General features: G+C 30.6%; 1 protein-coding gene across 1 annotated transcript; it reads right to left on the bottom strand.

Annotated features, from left to right (window-relative positions):
- Window positions 1-6,551: 6,551 nt before the first annotated feature.
- Window positions 6,552-8,114, bottom strand: LOC123196496 (MDIS1-interacting receptor like kinase 2-like). The gene has a single exon (XM_044610559.1). It carries the CDS (start codon window positions 8,112-8,114, stop codon window positions 6,552-6,554), a length of 1,563 nt encoding a protein of 520 aa, XP_044466494.1.
- Between the last annotated feature and the right edge of the window lie 8,814 nt (window positions 8,115-16,928).

Raw genomic sequence — 16,928 nt, 5'->3', positions numbered from 1 at the left:
AGGTTTTTCTGCAGCTTCTTTCCTTTTCTCTCTTTTTATTCTTCTGTCTCACAATCATTTTCTTGACTTCACCATGCCACTAATGTATTGCGTGGGGGGTTGTTACTATTACTGTTGATGTCACCCTGTAAAGGTTAATTAGAATTTCCATGGCCTTTTTCTAGCTTCCAAATCTTTCCATTTAATCAACTTAATCAATAATTTTCTGTTAATTATAGTGTTTAACAACCACAATTACGGTTTAGTTGATCGAACAATCTATCATGCAAATTGTTGTTTGGTCATGTGGATTGTTCTCACAAGGTTTTTTTCTCACCATTATAAGATTTTATGATGCTCATATAAATATTAATGTTGTATTCAATGTTTTTAGACCCAGATTAAACATTAATCTTATCAAATGACTGGTTTGAGTCTTGATCGGCTTGACTAATAAACCGCTTAAATAAATATTATCACAAAGTTGACATAAATTGTGGAATAGATTAATGGTATGTGTTTTTAATCAACTCATTTCAATTTAGTCACAAAAACATGTTTTCAAAAACCTTCTAATCAAACTAGTTTTCTTCATGAAGTAAAAAAATCCATTTTTAATTACAAATGGGGGATCTATATATTGTCCATTTACCATAGATAGATAGGAACGGAACTAAAAATTTGATAAGGCAAGATAAGATTTTGTTCAAACTTAAATTTAAGTTTGAATCAAACAACCAGAATTTGAATCAAAGATAGAGTTTGTTTCATAAACAATTTGAATTCAAATTGATTTGAATATTCAAATTTGAATGAAAACAAAGACAAAAAATTTGATTTAAAATAAAATTAGATTCGATATGAGCAACTCAATTCCAATCAAACTTAGATTAAATGAATAAAGTTCAAATTGAAGGAAAACACAAAAAACTCACATAACTAAAGGATTAGGGCTCTCAGAATAGAGAAGTTTCTAGATTAGGTTAAATTACGAAATATACGAAGGCAGTAATTTTTTATAGAAAAGAGAGTTTTTACATAATCCCAATACAATATCAAATTGCTCCTTCTTGTTTTTGCAAAATGTGGCACGGTCCTTTATGTTTTAGTAAAATGCAGCGTGATCCTTGAGACTTGTGAAGTGTTGTTTTGTACTCGTATCAATATGTCGCCTTAAGCTGAACTCCCTCTGATTTCATTGCTGTGAATACCAATATGCCCCCTTAAGTTGGACTTCGTCTAAGTATTCTCTGATCTCCTGATACCAATACTCAACAATTTTGTAACCTCAGCATGAACTTCCTATCCTCCTGATTATGCAGGACTTGCCATCACAGGTTGATTATGCAGGTATATGAAAACAGGGAAGAGTTTATTGAGTGATGAGAATGCCATTGCTTAAACTAGTTTAAGTTTGTGCACTGTAGAACCTAATTTGCAGCTCCATATTTATAAACAGAATTCCGAACTCTCAAAGGACTTAATATGTTAGTGGCCCTTCTTTTACTCCAGGTTTTTGCTGCCTTTATTACTCATCCCCACATAGAAAAAGGGTTCATGTAACACACTCTTTGATTAGTAAATAATTAATCCTATATATTCTTTACCGGGAAAAGATACACTCATACTCATCTTAACTTCACTTCTCAAGACTTGTGTTTAGTCTTTGTGCGTACTTATCATTGACCTAGTCCAAATTAGTTGGATGATCTACTAATATGCAACACAGCAAAAGATATAATGACTTGACTTAAAAGCTATAGAATCACTGTCAGGTCATTTTGGCCTTTTATATTGTACTGTATGCTTTTTCAAAATGCATGTTTGACTATTGAGATGGATTGGAATTAAGTGTTGGACCCATGTCTCAATGTGAAAGGGAGAATTATTGAGAATCTCACATTGGTTGGGAAACAAATTAGGCGCAGACTCTTAACACTTCTAGAGACCCTAATTTATGGATGAAAGTTCAGTTATGATATCCTAGAATATAATAGTTTTTTTATCAGAGTTTTTCGAAGCTTTTTCAAATTAATAATTTTCCCATTTGATCTTTTTTACTATTCACATATCACAATCGTATATCTTTAAGCTTGTTTTACCCTTATTCATCTTGACTTCACTTCTCAAGACTTGGGTTTAGTTTTTGTGCGTACAATTTGTGTTATCTCCAATTTCATTGACCTAATTAACCAATCTAAACGGATGCTTGCATGCTCTACCTTTAGGCAACACCACAAACGTTGCCTTCAAGACTTGAAGGAACCGTCAAATCAGTTATAAACAGAATTCGGAACTCTCAAAGGACTGAATGTGTCAATGCCCCTTCTTCTACTCCAGGTTTTTGTTGCCTTTATTAGTTAGAGTAATACTATACAAACAAATTACACAAACTTATTCATACAAACTAATGTAATAACATTTAATTTGATGATTCTGAAGTGAGAACAAAAAATCAGCAATTATATCACCCCATCACATACTATCATCTCAGTTTATACGAGTAAATTTATATAATTTGTTTATATATAATGTTTTATTTTTATTAGGCATCTCAACATAGAAAAAGGTTTCTTGCAACACTTTTTGATTCGGAAATAATTAATCTTATATATTCTTTACCAGGAAAAGACATACTCATATACTTTTAAGCTTGTTTCACCTTTATTCATCTTGACTTCACTTCTCAGGACTTGTGTTTAGTCTTTGTGCGTATAATTTGTGTTACTTCCAATTTCATTGACTTAATTACCCAATCTAAACGGATGCTTTCATGATCTACCTTTAATTTAGGCAACGCCACAAATGTTGCCTTCAAGACTTGAAGGAACCTTCAAATCACTACCAAGTCAACTGAGGTTTTTGTCTTGAATTTTCAAAATGCAATTTTCTTTTTGTTAGGAGTGTTTGCACGTTAGTGACCTAGGATGGGTGTAACTTGAAAATTGATTTTTTTTTTTTTTTAAGTTAAAGGAATTCATCGTTTCATACAATTTTAGGTGTTCTTTATTTTATATTTAATTTAAAATTATTTAATTATATAATAATATTTTAATATGTATATCTAAATTGGTATTTATCATTATATATACATATAACATTGTTTTATACACAATAATCATTTGTTAATTTGGTCAATATTTTTATAACTAGATTAGATATCGATCTGATAGAAAGGATGATCTAGTTTAATTGGTGGTTGAATCAATTGATCAATGATTAGACTAATTAACTGTTTAAAAATTATATTTAAAAAATTTGTATAATTTATGATTAAGTATATAATTTGACTTATTTAACTTTAGAATAAACTTAGTTTAATAATAATAATATATATATATATATATATATATATATATATATATATATATATATATATATATATATATATATATATATATATATATATTCAAATATGACAAATAAGCTCTTAGTTCAAGTTTTCTTAATAAATTTTTGAAAAAAATCAATTTTTTATATTAACCGAGTCAAACCCGGTTTTATTCATACGTCAATTGATTTGGTTAATAGTTGATTAGTTTAACAAATCAGACTGACTAATCTAATCCGATTTTTAAAACTATGAATTTTGTCATTATATATAGTCATAATATTTGGCTTTAAATCAGTCACACCCTTGGATACTCAGTAATTAGAAAACGCAATTTACCAAGCACTCAACTATTTTTATCACAGCCTAACCATTGTAGTTTTGAGTAGAATTGAATTTGAACAATGATAAATTTAGTCCAGTACTTTACAAAAAAATTGTTAGAGAGGAATTGTTCCAATAAGCCGACACCACCAAGCTCTTAAGCTCAAGTCAAGTTATTAAGATTAAAGTCTAACTCTAATTCTAATTTTTTGAATTGAACATAAATTTTAGTCTAAGCCAACCCGGTAATTCACATTGATACTAAATTAACTTTTGAAATATTTTAGAATTTTACAAAAATAAAATAGATTAAATTATGAAGGAAAACATTATTGGACTTTGTTACTTGAGGCTTGAGTCTGTTTTCCTTTTCCACTGAGTCCGCTATCTTTGTGCGAATAACTTGTGTTGGTCTTTCTCAAAGTATTACCACTAGAGTATCATCATTTCTGGCAGTAGTGAGAGGGCTAGACCAGAACTGAACTGATGCGGTCTTGAAGTATAGTTTGATTCGGTTTGATTTGATTTAAATTTGTTTCGAGTAAACTCAAATTAAACTCGAGTTAAAATATCAATTCTTTTCTAAAACCAAACCAAACTCAAATTGGAAAAGTTGACTTGTGTTTGAAATTGAGCAAAACTTAAGTTAAAGGGGATTCAACCTAGTCTAATTTTTGAGTTGGACGATGACTCCATTTGAATTGAGTTTGAGTAATAACTCGATTTGAATCATATTAAATAATTATCAAAACGACATTGTTTTATTTATTATTAGATAAAAAAATATTTTTTCCTATAGCCACAAACTTTATTTGAAAACAGTTTAATTTTTAATTTAAGCCGGGTTTGTTCAAACTCAACTCATTCACAAAATCCTTACTCTACGTCGTTTTTATTCAAACTCAGATTGAATAAAGTTTTAAATGGAATGGTAGAGATGGGAGTGATAATATTGTTGTTTCAATAATTGAGATGAGGGGGTACCATTACCGGCACAGTATTAGTTGTTGTGTTTCAAATTTGAAATACTGGTGCTGTAGATTCCAAACCAATGAGTCCAATGGGTTAGTTTGGAGTTATGTCCAGTAGAATTGTTGGTAGCATTGATAGGATATGCTACTACTTGATTGTGAATTATTTAATTTTTAATTTAAAATCACTTACTCATACAATAATATATTATCATTTGTATATATATTTATACATATAATTTTATTAATACAAATTATAATTGACTTAATATTAACAAGGACAATTCTTTTTAGAGTAAAATTACATATATAAACAAAGTAATATTATATATATAAACAAATTATAAACTTATTTATTAAACTTGATATGGTAATATCTTATTTAATAATTTTAAAGTAAGAGAAAAATAAACAATCAGATCATCTAATTACAAGTTTTCACTTTAATTTATATAAATAAATATGTACAATTTGTTTGTAATATAATTTTATTATTTCTTTTATGACAGTTGAATTGCATATTATGTAATGAAGAGTTAATTTTTTGTATCATTTATTGCACCATAGTATACATTTTCTAAAAATAATAATATAACAATTACAAAGTTTAATTATCCCATCATAATTTTAAAAAAAATATTATAAAGAAACTTAAATTTATAAAATTTCTCGTACTCATTTTGATCGTATCATTAATTCCAAAAAAATTAACCTTAATTCCTTCAACAAATATCATTAAAAAATAAATAAATAATTTATTAATTAATCTTTGATCTACCATGAACACAATGAAATTCAGAAAGACATGAAAAATTTTCAGATGCTAGAAGAAAGAAAATAATAATGAAACAAATATGGACTGGCGGTTAAGAATGAGGCATGGCGTCAGGGATCAGCGAAAACGTACACCCTGAGAGTTAGAGATTGAGTCAGGGATCTGCAGTAATTGCCGGAAATGAAATACAGATTGCCGGGTTGGGTGAGAGCTATGACGGTGTCGCCGTGACAACTCATTTTCTTTCTATTTTCGTAGAAGCCAAATAACGGGAGCACGGGGGAAGACAATAACGGGGTCTGCGGCTGAGAAATTTTTAAATTTGAAATAAAAACCCCAAAACAACCTTTTTCTTATCCACGATTTTCTATATCTGTATCATTCAATTTTGTAGGATGTGGATTTTTCTCCACTAACTCTGAAATTTCTCTAAGCGGTTAATGCAGCATATAACAGAACCGGCTTTTATTCGATATGTAACTGCTCCAGTAAGTCAATTAAACAAGCGGTGTGGTACGTAACTCCACTTTTCACTTCTTACAAACAACTGATTTCTAAAGTTTAAGTTGTGTATTCTAAACAATATAACTGTTGTTCAGCACTTTCCCTTTATGTGCAATGTTCATTGTATGGATAGATCATTTACATTTCTAACATTTGCTACCAAAACATTAGTTAATTTCTGCCTTGATTTGGTGTTGAAAATTGTTGAAATTCATCTATGGAACCAATTGATTTTTATAGAGAGAATTAATTTTGGTTTTTTCGGCTTACTTCGATTATTTAGAGATTTATTGGTATTATACTTGAAAGAAACTACAACAAGCTCACGATCTCATTAAACCCAATAATAACAAACTCGAGCTTGATTGAAGAGTCAAAATCGAGCCACTCAAACTTAAGTTTGATTCAACAATAATTGATCGAGGTTTGGCTTATTTGCAGCCCAAAAACAACTGTTGGAGAATTTGGGTTACCAATCCCTTTCAAATCTTAAAGAAGTAATTTGCTGAAAGATGATACTCTTTTGATTCATTAATAGCTAATTCAAAAAACCACAAATAATAATAATAATAATAATAAGCTATACAATACAAAGTTGATCCCCATTGAAAACTAGAGCTCAAGAACTCCCAACTAGAAGATTAGAAGAAAGATCGAGAGCAATTAGTTAAGTTTCAAGTTCAAATGGTATGCTCCCACCAATATTGTTCCCTGCCATCTTTAAGGAGATTAAATTTGAACACTTAACCAAATTTGATGTGATTTCACCATAAAATTCATTATGGCTAATATCAAACAATTCTAGATTTGGATAGGTGCCAAAAACTTCAGATATATTTCCAACAAATTGGTTTCCTTGCATAGAGAGTCTTCTTAGACTCGTACAATTTCTCAAACCTTTGGGAATTGGACCAAAAAAATTGTTGTCACTAACACTAAATCTCTCCAAAGAACCACTAGCACATATATTATGGGGTAAGGGACCAGTAAAGTGGTTGGTGTCTAAATGTAACCTAGACAAATTCGTGAAATTCCCAATTTCTTGGGGAATAGTACCAGAAAGATTATTTTTATAAAAGGATAAAAACTCTAACTCGCTCAAATTTTTAAAGGAATCAGGAATAGAGCCATTGAGTATATTTCTACTTAAATCTAAATCAATAAGCTTGTTCAGATTTCCTATTTCAATAGGAATAGAACCATTGAGTATATTTCTACTTAAATCTAAATCAATAAGCTTGTTCAGATTTCCTATTTCAATAGGAATAGAGCCTGAAAGTGTATTACTGTATAAATGAAGAATACTCAGATTTTTCAAACCACCTAGAGATGCTGGAATAGAACCTGAAAGACTATTATTATGAAGACTAAAATTAGTGAGAGATTCCAAATTTCCTAATTCTTGAGGAATGGAACCAGAAAGTTGGTTGGAAAACATGTACAACACGGTTAGTTTTCTTAGTTTGCTAAAACTAGTAGGGATTGAACCTGTTAAGTTATTGGTATCTATGTAAAGTTCAAGGAGATTAGAGAGGTTTCCCATCTCTGGAGGAATGACACCTGAAAGTGAATTATTATAGAGAGCCAACCAAGACAGTTTACTCAAATTTCCCAAAGAAGCAGGAATTGAACCTTCCAAATGGTTACTATATAAAGCAAGTTCACTGAGAGAATTAAGTTGGCCTATTTCTTTAGGAATTGATGAAGCATTTAATTGATTCTCAAACACATGGAGGGTCTCCAAATGTGTTAGGAGACCAATTTCAGTTGGAATTTTCCCAAAAAACTGATTAGTTGACAAGTCAAGATACTTTAGTTTGGAGAGATTACCAATTTGTGAAGAGATAACTCCAAAGAGTTCATTAATGGAAAGATCAAGATATGCAAGATGAGGAAACGATAAGAATGAAAATCTATCAAGTGTACCTTTTAAACCTAAAACAGATAGGTTTAATCTATGGATGCTTCCAGCACGATCACAAGAAACTCCAAACCAATTAGTACAATGGGCTAGTTTGATTCCATGTTGAGTAGAATTGTTGGTAGCATTAACAGGATAAAGTGTCCATGAAGACAGGATAGACTGGCTCTGGGTTTGAAGGCTGGCTTTCCATTTGAGAAGAGCTTGTGCTTCTTGTGTAGAATTAAAAGCAACATTGAGTTGAAAATGTAGCAGAACAAAGAGGCTGAAGAAAACAGAGGAGAGTTTATTGAGTGATGAGAATGCCATTGCTTAAACTAGTGTAAGTTTATGCACTGCAAAGCCTAATTTGGAACTCCATATTTATCAACAGAACTAGGAACTTTCAAAGGATGGAATATGTCAATGCCACCTTTCATGCCAGGTTTTTCTGCAGCTCCTTTCCTTTTCTCTCTTCTTATTCTTCTGTCTCACAATCATTTTCTTGACTTCACCATACCACAAATGTATTGCGTGGGGGGTTGTTACTATTACTGTTAATGTCACCATGTAAAGGTTAATTAGAATTTCCATGGCCTTTTTCTAGTTTCCAAATCTTTCCATCTAATTAAATTAATCAGTAATTTTCTAGATTAGGTTAAATTACGAAATATACGAAGGCAGTAATTTTTTATAGAAAAAGGAGTTTTTATATAATCCCAATACTATATCAAATTGCTCCTTCTTGTTTTTGCAAAGTATGACAGGGTCTTTTATATTTTAATAAAATGCAGGGTGATCCTTGAGACTTGTCAAGTGCTGTTTTGTACTCGTATCAGTATGTCCCCTTAAGCTGAACTCTCTCTGATTTCATTGCTGCGAATGCCAATATGCCCCCTTAAGTTGGACTTCGTCTAAGTATTCTCTGATCTCCTGATACCAATACTCAACAATTTTGTAACCTCAGCATGAACTTCCTATCCTCCTGATTATGCAGGACTTGCCACCACAGGTTGATTATGCAGGTGTATGAACACAGGGAAGAGTTTATTGAGTGATGAGAATGCCATTGCTTAAACTAGTTTAAGTTTGTGCACTGTAGAACCTAATTTGCAGCTCCATATTTATAAACAGAATTCCGAACTCTCAAAGGACTTAATATGTTAGTGGCCCTTCTTTTACTCCAGGTTTTTGCTGCCTTTATTACTCATCCCCACATAGAAAAAGGGTTCATGTAACACACTCCTTGATTAGTAAATAATTAATCCTATATATTCTTTACCGGGAAAAGATACACTCATATTCATCTTGACTTCACTTCTCAAGACTTGTGTTTAGTCATTGTGCGTACTTATCATTGACCTAGTCCAGACTAGCTGGATGACTGGATGATCTACTAAATATGCAACACAGCAAAAGATACAATGACTTGACTTAAAAGCTATAGAATCACTGTCAGGTCATTTTGGCCTTTTATATTGTACTGTATGCTTTTTCAAAATTCATGTTTGACTATTGAGATGGATTGGAATTAAGTGTCGGACCCATGTCTCAATGTGAAAGGGAGAATTATTGAGAATCTCACATTGGTTGGGAAACAAATTAGGCGCAGGCTCTTAACACTTCTAGAGACCCTAATTTATAGATGAAAGTTCAGTTATGATATCCCAGAATATGATAGTTTTCTGATCAGAGTTTTTCGAAGCTTTTACAAACTAATATTTTTCCCGTTTGATCTTTTTTACTATTCATATATCACAATCGTATATCTTTAAGCTTGTTTTACTCTTATTCATCTTGACTTCACTTCTCCGGACTTGGGTTTAGTGTTTGTGCGTACGATTTGTGTTATCTCCAATTTCATTGACCTAATTAACCAATCTAAATGGATGCTTGCATGCTCTACCTTTAGGCAACACCACAAACGTTGCCTTCAAGACTTGAAGGAACCGTCGAATCAGTTATAAACAGAATTCGGAACTCTCAAAGGACTGAATGTGTCAATGCCCCTTCTTCTACTCCGGGTTTTTGTTGCCTTTATTAGTTAGAGTAATACTATACAAACAAATTACACAAATTTATTCATACAAACTAATATAGTAGCATCTAATTTGATGATTCTGAAATGAGAAGAAAAAATCAGCAATTATATCACCTGATCATATATTATCATCTCAGTTTATATGAGTAAATTTATATAATATGTTTATACATAGTGTTTTATTTTTATTAGTCATCTCAACGTAGAAAAAGGTTTCTGGCAACACTTTTTGATTCGGAAACAATTAATCTTATATATTCTTTACCAGGAAAAGACATACTCATATACTTTTAAGCTTGTTTCACTTCTATTCATCTTCACTTCTCAGGACTTGTGCTTACTCTTTGTGCGTATAATTTGTGTTACTTCCAATTTCATTGACTTAATTACCCAATCTAAACGGATGCTTTCATGATCTACCTTTAATTTAGGCAACACCACAAATGTTGCCTTCAAGACTCGAAGGAACCGTCAAATCACTACCAAGTCAACTGAGGTTTTTGTCTTGAATTTTCAAAATGCAATTTTCTTTTTGTTAAAAGTGTTTGTACGTTAGTGACCCAGGATTGGTGTAACTTGAAAACTGTTTTTTTTTTTTTTTTAAGTTAAAGGAATTCAACGTTTCATACAATTTTAGGTGTTATTTATTTTATATTTAATTTAAAATTATTTAATTATATAATAATATTTTAATATATATATCTAAATTGGTACTTATCATTAGATATACATATAACATTGTTTTATACACAATAATCACTTGTTAATTTGGTCAATGTTCTTACAACTGGATTAGATATCAATCCAATAAAAAAGGTGATTTGGTTTAATTGGTGGTTAAATTGATTGATCAATGATTAAACTAATAAACTGTTTAAAAATAATATTAAAAAAATTTGTATAATTTATGATTAAGTATATAATTTGACTTATTTAACTTTAGAATAAACTTAATTTAATAATATATATATTCAAATATGACAAATAAGCTTTTAGTTCAAGTTTTCATAGTGAATTTTTGAAAAAAAAAATCAGTTTTTTATATTAGAATTGAATATAAAAACCTAACCATTGTAGTTTTGAGTAGAATTGAATTTGAACAATGATAAATTTAGTCCAGTACTTTACAAAAAAAATTGTTAGGGAGGAATTGTTCCAATAAGACGACACCACCAAGCTCTTAAGCTCAAGTCAAGTTATTAAAATGAAAGTCTAACTCTAATTCTAATTTTTTGAATTGAACATAAATTTTAGTCTAAGCCAACCCGGTAATTCACATTGATACTAAATTAACTTTTGAAATATTTTAGAATTTTACAAAAATAAAATATATTAAATTATGAAGGAAAACATTATTGGACTTTGTTACTTGAGGCTTGAGTCTGTTTTCCTTTTCCACCGAGTCCGCTATCTTTGTGCGAATAACTTGTGTTGGTCTTTCTCAAAGTATTACCACTAGAGTATCATCATTTCTGGCAGTAGTGAGAGGGCTAGACTAGAACTGAACTGATGCAGTCTTGAAGTATAGTTTGATTCGGTTTGATTTAATTTAAATTTGTTTAAAGTAAACTTAAATTGAACTCGAGTCAAAATATTAATTCTTTTCTAAAACCAAACCAAATTCAAATTGGAAAAGTTGACTTGTGTTTGAAATTAAGCAAAACTTGAGTTAAAGGGGATTCAACCCAGTCTAATTTTTGAGTTGGACGATGACTCCATTTGAATCGAGTTTGAGTAATAACTCGATTCGAATCATATTAAACAATTATCAAAATGACATTGTTTTATTCATTATTAGATAAAAAGATATTTTTTTCCTATAGCCACAAACTTTATTTGAAAACAGTTTAATTTTTAATTTAATCCAGGCTTGTTCAAACTCAACTCATTCACGAAATCCTTACTCTATGTTGTTTTTATTCAAACTCAGATTTAATAAAGTTTTAAATGGAATGATAGAGATGGGAGTGATAATATTGTTGTTTCAATAATTGAGATGAGGGGGTACCATTACCGGCACAGTATTAATTGTTGTGTTTCAAATTTGAAATACTGGTGCTGTAGATTCCACAAACCAATGAGTCCAATGGGTTAGTTTGGATTTATGTTAAGTAGAATTGTTGGTAGCATTAATAGGATATGCTACTATTTGATTGTAAATTATTTAATTTTTAATTCAAAATCACTTATTCATATAATAATACATTATCATTTATATATATATATTTATATATATTATTTATACATATAATTTTATTAATACAAATTATAATTGACTTAATATTAACAAAGACAATTCCTTTTAGAGTAAAATTACATATATAAACAAATTACAAATTTATTTATTAAACTTGATATGGTAACATTTTATTTAATGATTTTAAAGTAAGAGAAAAATAAATAATTAGAGTATCTAATTACAAGTTTCCACTTTATTTTGTATAGATAAATGTGTATAATTTGTTTGTAATATGGTTTTATTATTTCTTTTATGACAATTGAATTGCATATAATGTAACGGAGAGTTAATTTTTTATATCGTTTATTGTATCATAGTATACATTTTCTAAAAATAATAATATAACAATTACAAAGTTTAATTATCCCGTCATAATTTTAAAAAAAATATTATAAACAAATTTAAATTTATAAAATTTCTTGTACACATTTTTATTGTATCATTAATTCTAAAAAATTTAACTTCAATTCTTACAACAAATATCATTAAAAAATAAATAAATAATTTATTAATTAATCTTTAATCTACCACGAACACAATGAAATTCAGAAAGACATGAAAAATTTTCAGATGCTAGAAGAAAGAAAATAATAATGAAACGAATATGGACTGGCGCTTATGAATGAGGCATGGCCTCAGGGATCAGCGAAAACGTACATCCTGAGAATTAGAGATTGAGTCAGGGATCTGCAGTAATTGACGGACACGAAATACAGATCGCCGGGTTGGGTGAGAGCTATGACGGTGTCGCCGTGACAACACATTTTCTTTCTATTTTCGTAGAAGCCAAATAACAGGAGCACGCGGGAAGACAATAACTGGGTCTGGGCGGAGAAATTTTTAAATTTGAAATAAAAACCCCAAAACGACCTTCTTCTTATGCACGATTTTCCATATCTGTAACATGAAATTCGATCGAATCATAATTTGTATCATTCAATTTTGTGGGATGTGGATTTTTCTCCGCTTTCTTTGAAATTTCCCTGTGCAGTTAATTCAGCATAAAATAGAGCCGGCTTTTATTCGATATGTAACTGCTCCGGCCAGTCAATTAAACAAGCGATGTGGTACGTAACTTCACTCTTCACTTCTTGCAAAATACTGATTTCTAAAGTTAAGTTGTGTATTCTAAACAATATGACTGTTGTTCAACACTTAAGCAATAGTAGGACATATATTAATTTTGATTCTCTTTATGTGCAATGTTCATTGTATGGATAGATCATTTACATTTCTAACATCTGCTATCAAAACATTAGTTAATTTCTGCCTTCATTTGGTGTTGAAATTCATCTATGGAACCAATTGATTTTTATAGAGAGAAAATTAATTTCAGTTTTTTCAGCTTACTTCGATTATTTAAAGGTTTATTGATATTATACTTGAAAGAAACTATAACAAGCTCATAATTTCATTGAACCTAATAATAACAAACTAGAGCTTGATTTAAGAGTCAAAATCAAGCCACTAGAACTTAAGTTTGATTCAACAATAATTGAGTTGAGGTTTGGCTTATTTGCAGCCCAAGAATAACTGTTGGAGAAGTAGGGTTACCAATCCCTCTCAAATCTTAAAGAAGTATTTTGCTGAAAGATGATACTCTTTTGATTCATTAATAGCTAATTCAAAAAACCACAAATAATAATAATAATAAGAAGCTACACAATACAAAGTTGATCCCCATTGAAAACTAGAGCTCAAGAACTCCCAACTGGAAGATTAGAAGAAAGATCAAGAGCAATTAGTTAAGTTTCAAGTTCAAATGGTATGCTCCCACCAATATTGTTCCCAGCCATCTTTAAGGAGATTAAATTTGAACACTTCACCAAATTTGATGTGATTTCACCATAAAACTGATTATGACTAATATCAAACACTTCTAGCTTTGGATAGGTGCCAAAAACTTCAGATATATTTCCAACAAATTGGTTTCCTTGCATATGAAGATTTCTTAGACTTGTACAGTTTCTCAAGCCTCTGGGAATTGGACCAAAAAAATTGTTGTCACTAGCACTAAACTTCTCCAGAGAACCACTAGCACATATATTATGGGGTAAGTGACCAGTGAAGTGGTTGGTGTCTAAATATAATACAAACAAACTCATGAAATTCCCAATTTCTTGGAAAATAGTACCAGAAAGATTGTTTTCATGAAGGTATAAAAACTCTAACTTGCTAAGATTTTTAAAAGAATCAGGAATAGAACCACTGAGAATATTTCGACTCAACTCTAAATCAACAAGCTTGTTCAAGTTTCCTATTTCTGTGGGAATAGAGTCTGATAGTGAATTATTATATAAATGAAGCAAATGGAGATTTTTCAAACCACCTAGAGACGCTGGAATAGAACCTGAAAGATTATTGTGATGAAGACTAATATCAGTGAGAGATTCCAAATTTCCTAATTCTTGAGGAATGGAACTAGAAAGTTGGTTGGAGAACATGTGCAACACGGTTAGCTTTCTTAATTTGCCAAAACTGGCAGGGATTGGACCTGTTAAGTTGTTGTTATTCATGTAAAGTTCAACGAGATTAGAGAGGTTTCCTATCTCTGGAGGAATGAAACCTGAAAGCAAATTATCATAAAGACCCAACCAAGACAATTTACTTAGATTTCCCAAAGAAGCAGGAATTGAGCCGTCTAAATGGTTATTGTATAGAGCAAGTTCTCTAAGAGAACTTAGTTGTCCTAATGCTTCTGGAATTAAACCATCCAGTTGACTCTCACCTAGGTGAAGGGCCTCCAAATGTGTTAGAAGACCAATTTCAATCGGTATTTTCCCAAAAAATTGATTAATCGACAAATCAAGATATTTCAGTTTTGAGAGATTACCAATTTGTGAGGGGATAACTCCAAAGAGTTTATTAACGGCAAGATCAAGATATGCAAGATGAGGGAATGATAAGAATGAAAATCTATCGAGTGTACCTTTTAAACCTAAAACAGACAAGTTTAATCTATGGATGTTTCCAACGCGGTCACAAGATACTCCAAACCAATTAGTACAATGGGTTAGTTCAGTTCCATGTTGAGTAGAATTGTTGGTAGCATTAACAGGATAAATTGTCCATGAAGAGAGAATAGACTGGCTCCGGGTTTGAAGGCTGGCTTTCCATTTGAGAAGAGCTTGTGCTTCTTGTGTAGAATTAAAAGCAACATTGAGTTGAAAATGTAGCAGAACAAAGAGGCTGAAGAAAACAGAGGAGAGTTTATTGAGTGATGAGAATGCCATTGCTTAAACTAGTGTAAGTTTATGCACTGCAGAGCCTAATTTGGAACTCCATATTTATCAACAGAATTAGGAACTTTCCTAGGAACTTTCAAAGGATGGAATATGTCAATGCCATCTTTCACGCCAGGTTTCTCTGCAGCTTCTTTCCTTTGCTCCCTTTTTATTCTTCTGTCTCCTAATCATTTTCTTGACTTCACCAACTTAATTGACTTGACTTAAAAGCTATAGAATCACTGTCAGGTCATTTTGGCCTTTTATATTGTACTGTATGCCTTTTCAAAATGCATGTTTGACTATTGAGATGGATCGGAATTAAGTGTCGGACTCATGTCTTAATGTGAAAGGGAGAATTATTGAGAATCTCACATTGGTTGGGAAACAAATTAGGTGCAGGCTCTTAACACCTCTAGAGACCCTAATTTATGGATTAAGGTTCAGTTATGATATCCCAAAATATGATAGTTTTCTGATCAGAGTTTTTCGAAGCTTTTACAAATTAATAATTTTTCTGTTTGATCTTTTTTACTATTCACATATCACAATCATATATCTTTAACCTTGTTTACCCATCTTGACTTCACTTCTCAGGACTTGGGTTTAGTGTTTGTGCGTACGATTTGTGTTATGTCCAATTTCATTGACCTAATTAACCAATCTAAACGGATGCTTGCATGCTCTACCTTTAGGCAACACCACAAACGTTGCCTTCAAGACTTGAAGGAACCGTCAAATTTGGGTACGTCTGTGCAGTTGCTGATGACTGGGAAAATGGTCAGAAACAACAAGGTAAGTTCTTTAGGTGAGGAAAGTGGTGCCGGTGCCACCCCTAGTTAGCAAAAATTCATAGAATTTATGGTCCCATTTAATTCGTGCATTAAACATGATATTTTAAACTCAAAATATATTAAACATGTATTTTTCACATTTCACATATTAAACGACTATTTTTCATTTTTTCGAATTTTTAAAATATCCAAAACAACATTATTTCAATTCCCAAATTTAAAGTACCAAAGTGTTTTTTTAATTTTCAATTAATTATCAAAATGCCAACAAGAAAAAACCTTTTTTTTTCAAATCCATAACCTCTTTATTCATCATATGAGGTTCATATTGCAATAAAAACTTTTCCACAAAATTTTTTTATTTTTACTCCTGATCGATGCTTATCTTTTTGTTAGTTCAACTTTTCATAGTCGTTATTTTCTAAAAAAATAAACTTTTATTGTCTTTTTCTTTACTTGTTTATAACTTCATCATGTTTGTGATTCATTTAATGTTTGATATTTGAACTTATTTGATGCACCGATAATTCATTAATCTTGTTGTATATTCATCTTGTGGTATAGTGACTAAATATGATGTATTATGTTATATTAATTTTAATAGTTAACTAAATACTTTACATATGAATTATTATATTAATTTTACCCAAAAATCCATAAAAATACTAAAATTATTATTAAACTTATTATATTTTTATAAACGTATTATTAATGATGTATTACATTAAACTTGTCTGTACGTGTTCCATATTTTTCCCATATCCAAGTTTTATTACACTTTTTTATAAACATATTTTTTACTATTCATCGTTTTATATCTGTATAATTTCTCGTACCATTTTTCTC

Source organism: Mangifera indica, chromosome 14, assembly GCF_011075055.1.
Source record: "Mangifera indica cultivar Alphonso chromosome 14, CATAS_Mindica_2.1, whole genome shotgun sequence".
Classification (NCBI taxonomy): domain Eukaryota; kingdom Viridiplantae; phylum Streptophyta; class Magnoliopsida; order Sapindales; family Anacardiaceae; genus Mangifera; species Mangifera indica.
The sequence above is the reverse complement of the archived record's forward strand: the minus strand, read 5'-3'. Positions and strand labels throughout refer to the sequence as shown.

Coding starts and splice junctions, on each gene's coding strand:
- LOC123196496 (XM_044610559.1), bottom strand. CDS start 8,114: ATGGCATTCTCATCACTCAATAAACTCTCCTCTGTTTTCTTCAGCCTC.